We start from the raw sequence: 10,790 nt of genomic DNA, 5'->3' as shown, positions 1-10,790 counted from the left end.
CAGCCGCTCTGGAAAATAGTATGGGGGTTCCTCAAAAAACTAAAAATAGAACTACCCTACGACCCAGCGATTGCACTAATGGGTAGTGCACACCTTATCCAAGGGACACAGGTGTGCTGTTTCAAAGGGGCACATGCACCCCAATGTTTATAGCAGTGCTATCCACAATAGCCAAAGTATGGAAAGAACCCAATTGTCCATCGATGGCTGAATGGATAAAGATATGGTGTATACACACACACACACACAGGAGTATTACTCAGCAATCAAAAAGAATGAAATCTTGCCATTTGCAACTATGTGGATGGAACCAGATGCTAAGCGAAATTAGTCAGAGAAAGACAAATATGACTTCACTCATAGGAGGACTTTAAGATACAAAACAGATGAACATAAGGGAAGGGGAGCAAAAATAACATAAAAACAGGGAAGGGAAGGGAACAAAAACATAAGAGCCTCTTAAATATGGAGAACAAACAGAGGGTTCCTGGAGGGGTTGTGGCAGGGGGATGGGCTAAATGGGGAAGGGGCATTAAGGAATCTACTCCTGAAATCATTGTTCTACTATATGCTAACTCACTTGGATATAAACAAAAAACATTAACAGTAAAGAAAAGAAGTTGAAGGGGGAAAAACAAGAAAGCAAGGAAAGTAGACTGGAGTGGGTTTTCACTGCGGCTGGGGATTAATGAAGAAACATTCAGTGACAGATGGTTTTATTCAGAACCAGGTGATGGGCATAGAGACAGCTGTGACGGGATGTCACAAAGGGTGAGAAATAGATGAGGTCTAACTCTGAACACAGCGTGGGCAGGTGGGAGTTTGTGGCCAGAGAACAGGGTGGAGGTCGGTGGACTGGAAAGGACTAAAAAAAAAGGGGGAAGAGGGTTCTGGCTGAAAGGACCTAATAGGATTCTTACTGAAGACAGGCTGGGGAGATCACTTTCACCTTGGGGGCCACGGGGGGCGGGGCTTGATGGGCTCTCAAGGGTGATCAGCTCCGGAGGGGATGGGGAGGAGTCTCATTCCCCTGACTTAGCAGGGTACTTGCTAAAACTGGATTTTACAAGGAGCTACCCAAATGCACCTACCAGGTTTAGGAGCCCGACACAAGTTTGGTCAAGCAAAGAATATTTGTTGGGGGCGGGGCCAGGGCAAGAATTCTGCACATGCGGACTTGTGCGCTTGGAATCTGAGGCCAGTGCCATAGAAGGGAGCCTCCGGACTTTCTTGTCTGTTTGTCCAGGTGGTGCAGCTAAGAGAAAGGGAGGGGGTGGGGAGGAGTAAGCTGTCATCAAACGGCAAACGATGTGGAGCCTGGCTGCTCATTACAAGGACACACACGGGTAAGAAAAGTATGCATTTCAAATGGTTTGTTTCTGTATAAAGAAAAACTAACACCAACAGGAAATTCATGAAATGATCAACAGGGTATATTTGGAGATGGCTGGAGTTACAGTACTGGAGGGGAGCAGGCTGTGTGGACAGTGAGTTTTCTTATGCTAAACTTTCTCTCACAGATATACTTAAAATAGAAGTGGGTATACACCGTGTTTTACTATTTAGCAGTCTTTATTTAATTTTAACTTTTGTGTTTTTAATTTTTAAAATGTTTTTAATTTTTATTTTTGAGAGACAGAGAGACAGCGCGAGCAGGGGAGGGTCAGAGAGAGAGGGAGATACAGAATCTGAAGCAGGCTCCAGGCTCTGAGCTGTCAGCACGGAGCCCGATGCAAGTCTTGAACCGATGAACCATGAGATCATGACCTGAGCAACCCAGGTGCCCCTAATTTTAACTTTTGTACATAGGAAATCATTCGAAGGTATAATTCCTTTTTTTAAGACTTTATTTTTAAGTAATCTCTACACCCAACATAGGGCTCGAACCCACAACCTTGCGAGTCGCACACTCCCCCCAACTGAGCCAGCCAGGTGCCCCAGATTGAATTCCTTTAGACACTAACAGTTACAAAAGTGAAAACCATGGAGAAATGAATATTTTCAAATGTTTTAAAAAATTCCTTTAAGTGTTTATTTTGAGAGACAGAGTGTGCCTGCACACAAGCAGGGGAGGGTCAGGGTCAGAGAGAGAGAGAGAGAGAGAGAGAGAGATAGAGAATCCCAAGAAGGCTTCTCGCTGTCAGCACAGAGCCTGATTCTGGGCTTGACCTCGCGAACCTGAGATCATGACCTGAGCCAAAATCGAGAGTGGGGCGCTTAGCCAACTGAGCCACTCAGGTGTCCCCAAATAAATCTCTTTCTAACTAGAAGGCCATGTGGCATCATAGTTGGTCCTTCCCCTTCCCCTAGTTCAACACTGCGGATATTTCCAGGAATAAGTAGCATATTCTAATGCAATAGGGGTTGGTGCTTAGCTCCTTAAATGTATTGGATTTTCAAAGACTTATATAAGCCATGAATAGCTTTCCTCACATCAATTAAAATAGGAATTCACTTTCTCTACCCTTTTTCTTATTCGGGGGAAGAGAGAGAGAGAGAATCCCAAGCAGGCTCTGTGCTGTCAGTGCAGAGCCCGATGACCTGGGGATCGATCCCCTGAACCGCGAGATCATCACCTGAGCCGAAATCAAGCGCCCCATTTACCCTTTTGAAAGTCACTGTCCTCTAGGGATGTGCGTAAACACTGATGTAAAAATGAAAAAAATGTTCCTGCAAGCTTAAGCACACATCTTGAAGTCCGCTTGCCTAAAAGGAGCACAAAATTCTATTTCGTTCTGCAGTTTTCCTAACTTACTGCCATTGTCTCTCTCAATCAACTTATATCTTCAAGCCCAAGAAACAAACAAACAAAAAATGTTATTTCTCCCACAGGGAGCAAAATGACAAAGTGCTAAGGGAAATTAGAACCGAAGGGCTGTAATACTCAATCCACAAAGGAATCCAGACAAAAGAAACATAAATATTGAGCTCAGCACGGACGAGCAGCCGGCTCCTCATAGGACAGAAGAAAAACCACAGTTTTAAACACACTCCAGACTCTTCCAGTGGAGACAGAGCCCTGGAGTTGGTAGATCCCTGCTAAGGGGTGGGGGTGGGGGCTGGGGTGAGGGTACTGAGCAGCCGCAGGAATGAACCCGGGGAGCCCTGAACTCTCTCCCTGGGCTATAATGGAACCCCTCTCTACCTAAGGCTTCCGATATCCAAGTGAGGAAAGGCTCACCAGATTCAGTTTTAGGTTCTTACCCAAATGACCTCCCAGATCACAAGCCCTCACCCGGATGCAGAACTCCTGACTTTCCCAGGCTTTCTCAATACAAATTATACTCAGGGCACTTACACGTGGATGCAAAACTCCAACCGATGTCTAGACACAGGCCCACGGGTACCACACTTAGCGAGAAAGGGTATCACCTTTGTGCAAGCACCCTCCCCCCCCCAGCTTTCCAGGCTCTGTGCTTCTCTCCACATAAGTGTGGGTGTTAGCAAGCAAAACACCTGCAAAGGCTCATCAGGAAGAACAGCATTTCCCTGCGCAGGCTCAGTGAGGAAGGGGCAGGGAGCCCAGCTTGGGTCACCAGCCACACGCTTCTTTCTGCTCCCTGTACATTGCTTTGGACTATGTTGGTGTTTTTAATAACACAGACCCAGTATATGAAGAATCCAGGACCATCACACCAAACCAAAGTTATGTAGAAAGGAAGGAGAGAAAATTGTAAGGCATTTTTCGAGTTCAAGGAAATCCTCAAGCACTTGTTCCTTTCATAAAATAATGACAGGAAGCATTCCTCCTATGGCGAGAAGTTGTCATAGAAATGATTAATCGGACTTGAATGCTCTAAGCGTTGGAATTATATTTAAAATTGTTCCCCTTCCCCCCTGGCGCACACACAAAATAACATCGATGTCGACAACAAAAACCTGACCTCAATATTACTACTGCGTGTCAGGGGAAGAAAAATGAGAAACAAAAAATGTTAACACATGCGATGTGACACTAGGATATATATATTATTTATCCTAATATACATATATATATTGTTTTTGCTGAGATTCACCTTTCTCTTCCCTCTTTGCAAATATTTAATACCGTCTTTTCTCAGTCTATTGCCTTTTTTAATTTTTAAAAATTTTATATTTTTTATTTATTTTTGAGAGACAGAGAAAGACAGCGCGAGCAGGGGAGGGTCAGAGAGAGAGGGAGACACACAATCTGAAGCAGGCTCCAGGCTCTGAGCTGTCAGCACAGAGCCCGACGCGGGGCTCGAACACACAAACCGTGAAAGCATGACCTGAGCCGAAGCCAGACGCTTAACTGAGAATGTTATCAAGGTGACAAACCTAGTGATGGGCAGTGCTCACAGGACACATCACCCAGGAAGGGCTCAGAGAGGAACGTCCCCCCCAAAGAAGTTCGCATAGCCTGCCTGTGCCCAGGAAAGATGGTGGGGGCGGGGGGGGGGAGTTCATAAAATTAGTTCCAGGTGCTTCCTGTCTGCTTCCCTCTCGAGTAAAATATCCAGACAAAACATACAAGCGTCTCAAATGAGCCATCCACATAGTGTTAACACTGCGTCACCTTGAAATGCACCACGAAGGACACGTAGCTGATACCGATGCTGTGACCTGGAGGGGGGAAGCTGGCGTTTGGGGAGGCGGGGAGGGATCTGAAAAAGCAGGGATTTACTGCCGGCCCTGGGAGGAGCCAGGCTGGGGAAAAGGGTCTTGGATTTGAGACTCTACTTCCCAAATACCTGGAACACTCCGAAGAAAACGGGTGCCCCTGGGGAGACAGGAGAGACTGGGGACCCCACAGACCACAGCTCCTCCCGCGCACGAACCCCGGAGCCTGAGTCACGACAATCCCCTGACGACTCTCGCCGTGGTCAATCACGGATCAGGGGGGAGACGCGGCCGCGCGCCGTGATGGGAGAGGACGCCCGGGTCCCGGCTGCCCGCATAACCTTCACGCCACACGCGGGAGGGGACTGAGGTCTGAACGGCGCCACCAGGGACTCGGGGACTGGGGGGCCCCGCACACTCACCATCTCCCAGCTTTTCGGGTCGCCCGGCGTCGTCCCTGCTGCTCCCGCGGCAGGGGCAGCTCACTGTGCGATTGACTCGGCAGCAGGGCCACCCGGGACCTTTAAGCGCAGGCGAGACACTACCCGGAGCAAGGCCCCGAGCTTCCGCCCGGCAGTGGCCCGTCGCCACGCCCATCTGCCCCTGCCGCACCTCTGATTGGACAGCTCATAGGGACCCGCCCCTCTGCTCCCGAGTGACAACAGGGTGGGAGGTCCGATTGGTTAAGAGAGTCAAGTCTCTGCAGGTGGTGGGGAGCCTGTTCCCTCCTCCGACGTTTGCTTTTAAACAAAACTTGGTCCTGGCCCTAGGGGGACAGTGGCGTCTTTGTAAAGCTCCTTGTAAACGTGGGGACACAGGTGTCCGGAGTCCGTTCCAGTGGAGCAGCGACACCCTTGTTCAGAGCAAGAGGGGCCAGGCCAGGCCAGACGGGGTCCACACACAGGGTCTGAGATCCTCCCTGGGTGCGGGATTGGCATGAGGCTGCAAAACCACTCATGGACCTGTGACCCTTGTTTACAAAACCACTTAAAAAATGACCTCACTGGGGTGGGTGCCTTAGTGGCTCAGTCGGATAAGCTTCAGACTTGATCTTGGTTCAGGTCATGATCTGGAGATTCCTGAATTCAAGCCCTGTGTTAGGCTCTGTGGCACTAGTGCAGAATTTGCTTGGAATTCTCTTTCTCTCTCTCTCTCTCTCTCTCTCTCTCTCTCTCTCTCTCTCTCTCTCTCCGTCTCCCTCTCCCTCCCACCTCTGTCTCAAAATAAATAAATGAAGTTTTTAAAAATGACCTCACCATACTGGGAGTCATTTCACCGTATGAGACTGGTACCATATTGATCTTTGTGTTGACAGCATTGAGGTTTCTGTCCATCCCTTCTCCATCTGCATGTACGTGGTACTTCAGTTTAAGAACTCCGTGGCCTTAGGAGGCCTAAGCATCTGAGTTTTTTGTTTTAAAATTTATACTTTTAGGGGCACCTGGGTGGCTCAGTCAGTTAAGCAATTGACTTCGTCTCAGGTCATGATCTTGCGGTTGGTGAGTTGGAGCATGTCTGTGCTGACAGCTCAGAGCCTGGAGCCTGCTTTGGATTCTGTGTCTCCCTCTCTCTCTGACCCTCCCTCCCCTGCTTGCACTGTCTCTCTCTGTCTCTCAAAAATAAATTAAAAACATGTTAAAATTTTTAAAAAAAAATTTACGTTTATTTATTTTTGAGAGAGAGAGAACACGAGCGGGGGAGGGTCAGAGAGAGAGGGAGACACAGAATCCGAAGAAGGCACCAGGCTCTGAGCTGTCAGCACAGAACCCGACCCGGGGCTTGAACCCACGAACTATGAGATCATGACCTGAGCCGAAGCCAGACGCTTAAGCAACTGAGCCACCCAGGCGCCCCAACATTAAATTTTTAAAAAATTTATGCTTTTAATTGTGGTAGTATACACATACTATACAATTTCTATTTTAGGTGTATAGTTCAGCAGTGAGAATTACAGTGACATTGGGGAAGTCAATCTCACAACTGGAATAAATGCCTGAATTTTGAGATCACTCCTGCATTACCAAATGCCATCTTCTTACTCTAATTCACATTATTTTCAACTATTTGTCCTCTAGGGTGTATTTCAAACAGATTCAATGTTTTTTTATGTTTATGTTTTTACTAATAAAATAATGAATAACTCTGCAGACAAAGTGCAAGTGGGGGAGGGGCAGAGAGAGAAGGAGACACAGAATCTGAAGCAGGCTTCAGGCTCTGAGCTGTCAGCAAAGAGCCCGACTTGGGGCTCAAACCCGATTACTGCGAGATCATGACCTGAGCTGAAGTTGGATGCTTACCTGACTGGGCCACCCAGGCGCCCCAAACAGACTCAACGTTTGAATTGCATGGAAAAGCAACTTGGAAGGAATATCCTGTGTGAAACCCATGTGCCTCTCCCCTAAGTATATTTCCTGGGTATAAACATCTTACGGGAAGGCTTTTGGTAGAGTTTCCCCTTTGAAAATTTCTGGGTGATCGGTCCTGTTGGCCCCGCCCCGCCCTGGGACTGGGCACCTTAAGACGATGTACTCACTTATTCCTCTTTTTCCAGTAGGAATAAAATATAGTTAATTAATAGAGCTTGAAACAAGGGATCACTATTTCCAAAGTGCTAAGACAGTGGCAAATTTCAGAAAAAATAAGATATTCCAGTATTACATCCCATTTGTTAATAATTTTGATTTCACTTGTTCTTCCCGAGAGTGTGTTGTAAGTTTCTGAGGCTGGCTCTTTAATTTTCTGTGATTTCAAATCTGCTTAGACTTGCAGAGAGGAAGAACTCAAGTAGGACTGATTATTTGCAAAACAATGTCTTGCCCTGAAAATAATTAATGGACATCCCTCTTTCCCCTAAAAGGAATTTGAGATTTACTGGTTAAACTAGTAAATGTGCATTACAGTTTCTTCCCTCCTTTCCACGTAAATGCGGAGTTGGAGTGATTTTGTGCAAACACTGAGTTAGAGTGATGTTAGTTTGCGTCATTTGACATATAGTGGCGGTCCGGGAGCCCGGGTGGCTCAGTTGGTGTCTGGCTTTAACTTAGGTCATGATGCGCCGACAGCCCGGAGCCTGGAGCCTGCATCGGATTTTGTGTCTCCCTCCCTCTCTCTCCCTCCCCCACTCATACTCCGTCTCTTTCTCTTTCTCTCTCTCAAAAATAAACATTTTTATTTTTATTTTTTTAATTAAAAATTTTGTTTTAATGTTTTATTAATTTTTGATACAGGAGAGACAGAGCATGAGAGGGGGAGAGTCAGAGAGAGAAGGAGACACAGAACTGGAAGCAGGCTCCAGGCTCTGAGCGAGCTGTCAGCACAGAGCCTGACGCGGGGCTCGAACCCACGAATGTGAGATCTGACCTGAGCCGAAGTCGGAGGCCTAACCGACTGAGCCACCCAGGCGCCCCAAAAATAAACATTTTTAAAAATTAAAAAATATATATGGGGGTCTTAAGCAACTCCAGGAGGGCATAGAGGCATGTGGTCAATGACCTCATTTAAGGCTGTTTGGGTCACTGCTTTGAGCTCTCTCTCTCTCTCTCTCTTTTAAATTTTTTTAATGTTTTATTTATTTTTGAGACAGAGCATGAGCGGGGAAGGTCAGAGAGAGAGGGAGACCCAGAATCGGAAGCAGCCTCCAGGCTCTGAGCTGTCAGCGCAGAGCCCGACACGGGGCTCAAACCCACAAATGTGAGATCATGACCTGAGCCGAAGTCGGAGGCTTAACCCACTGAGCCACCCAGGCGCCCCAAGCTCTCTTTCAATTCCCAAAATACAAATGGTAGATCAGAGGATTTTTTAGGAATTGTCATGTTGTTTTTCATATCATCAACACAATTTTATATTCTATGCAGCAGCGCAACAAGTACTTTCATTTTCCTCATAGTGTTATTTAAGGACAAAAGTCACTAATTAGATGAAGTCCAAATTTGATGCAGTCTATTTTTTTTCCCCATTCTTGCCCTTGGTGTCTTATCTATGAATTGTTTGCCAAATACAAGTCTAGAAGAGTTTCTTATGTTTATGTGTGTTATTATTTTCATTTAGGTCTTTATCCTTTCCAGTAAAGTATTATATGGTAAAATATTTCCTAAATTGGTGAAATTTATGAAAATATTCTTGCCCTATTCTTGGCTTCTCCACCCCAAGAAATCAGTTGAGTATAGATGTATAGTTTATTTCTCAAATCTCAATCTATTCTACAGATCTGTAGGTCTACCCTATGTCAGTACCACACACTCTGTTTTCTAAATTTATTTTTGAGAGACAGAGACAGTGCAAGCAGGGGAGGGTCAGAGAGAGAGGGAGACAGAATCCAAAGCGGCCTCCAGGCTCTGAGCTGTCAGCACAGAGCCCGATGCGGGGCTCAAACCCACGAACCGTGAGATGATGACCTGAGCCGAAGCCGGCTGCTTAACTGACTGAGCCACCCAGGAGCCCCACACTCTCTTGATTACTACTGTATTTTTCAAAGTTCTGAAATCAAGAAATGTTAGTCCTACCATGTTGTTTTTCTTTCTCAAGATTGCTTTGGTTATTCCGGCTCCCTTGCAATTCCACATAATTTTAAATAACAGGTTGCCAATTTATACAAAGGAAAGAAGTGGGATCATGATAGGAATGGTGTTGAGTCTCTAGATCATTCTGAGGGCTAGTGCCATTTCAACAATTAAGTCTTCTCATCCCCTTTCCCATTTATTTACACATTTATTGATTTCTCTTACCCATGTCTTATAGTTTCTGAGTATTCATTTTGTACTTCTTTCACTAAATTATCCCTAAATATTTTATTCCTTTTAATTTCATTGTAAATGCATTTCTTTATTTAAAAATTTTTAAATACATTTATTTATTTTTGAAAGACAGAGCATGAGCAAGGGAGGGGCAGAGACACAGAATCGGAAGCAGGCTCCAGGTTCTGAGCTGTCCGCACAGAGCCCGACGCGGGGCTCAAACCCACAAACTGTGAGATCATGACCTTAGCTGAAGTCAGACACTTAACCGACTGAGCCACCCAGGCGCCCCTGTTTATTTCTTGTGGATAACAGCTTTGGCTAATACAGCCAGTACATCCCCAAATTCAAGTGGGGAGAACAGATATCCTTTTGTTCCTTACTTCAGGAGAACACATCCAGTCTTTCACCACTAAAAATAATATTAGTTTGGGGTTTTCATAGATGCTCATAATGAGGTTAGTTAATTTCCTTCTATTCCTGGCATGCTGAGTGCTTTAATCATAAAAGCATATTGCATTTTGTCACTTATTTTTTCTGATGCTAACGAGATTTTGCCATTTTGCATTTTACTCTACTGACTGATATGATTCATTATTACACTAATGGATTCTGAGATCTTAACTGAAGCTTTCAACCCGGGAATATATCCTATTTGGTCATGGTATAGAATTTTATGTATGGCTGGACCAGGTTTGTGGGTTCACAAAATGAGTGTAAAGTGTTCTCCTCATTTTCTTTATTTTAAACATTTACTTATTTTTGAGAGAGAGAGCACAGACAGAGTGCAAGTGGTGGGGGGTGCGGGCAGAGAGAGAGGGAGACACAGAACCCGAAGCAGGCTTCAGGCTCTGAGCAGTCAGCAAAGAGCCTGATGTGGGGCTCGAACTCATGAACCATGAGATCATGACCTGAGTTGAAGTTGGACACTTAACCAACTGAGCCACCCAGGCACCCCGTCTACTTATGTGCTTCTGGCAGGAATGTAAATTCATGCCGCCATTATGAAAACCAGTATGGCAGTTTTTAAAAAATTACAGAGGGTTATTGTATGATCCAACAATTCCACTTTGAGTGGATAACCAACCAAAAGAATCCAAAATATGGACTCAAACAGATATGTGTCCACCTGCATTCACAAGAACATTATTTACAGTAGCCATAGGCAGAAGAAACCTGAGTATCCATCAACAAAACATGGTATACACGTACAGCAGAATGTTATTCAGCTTTAAAAAGAAATGGGGGCGCCTCGTTGTCTCAGTCAGTTAAGCGTCTGACTTCAGCTCAGGTCATGGTCTTGTAATCTGTGAGTTCGAGCCCCATGTCAGGCTCTGTGCTGATAGCTCAGCCTGGAGCCTGCTTCAGATTCAGTGTCCCTTTTCCCTCTGCCCCTTGTCACTCATGCTCTGTCTCTGTCTCTCCAAAATGAATACATAGGGATGCCTGGGTGGCTCAGTCAGTTAAGTGTCCGAC

General features: G+C 45.6%; 1 protein-coding gene across 2 annotated transcripts in view; it reads right to left on the bottom strand.

The window, feature by feature from the left end:
• LOC115274671 (zinc finger protein 791-like) overlaps positions 1-5,141 on the bottom strand; it is a 23,512-nt gene extending 18,371 nt beyond the window's left edge. For both annotated transcript variants that reach the window (XM_029918081.1, XM_029918080.1), the window contains exon 1: positions 5,004-5,141. Coding sequence is in view for 1 of the 2 variants with exons in the window: in XM_029918080.1 (XP_029773940.1) it covers positions 5,004-5,006 (3 nt within the window). In the remaining variant the exon portion in view is untranslated. The remainder of the gene's footprint in view (positions 1-5,003) is intronic.
• Positions 5,142-10,790: the final 5,649 nt, after the last annotated feature.

Source organism: Suricata suricatta, chromosome 12 (genome assembly GCF_006229205.1).
Source record: "Suricata suricatta isolate VVHF042 chromosome 12, meerkat_22Aug2017_6uvM2_HiC, whole genome shotgun sequence".
NCBI classification, from domain to species: domain Eukaryota; kingdom Metazoa; phylum Chordata; class Mammalia; order Carnivora; family Herpestidae; genus Suricata; species Suricata suricatta.
Note: the sequence above shows the minus strand (reverse complement) of the source record. Positions and strands in the feature narration are given on the sequence as shown.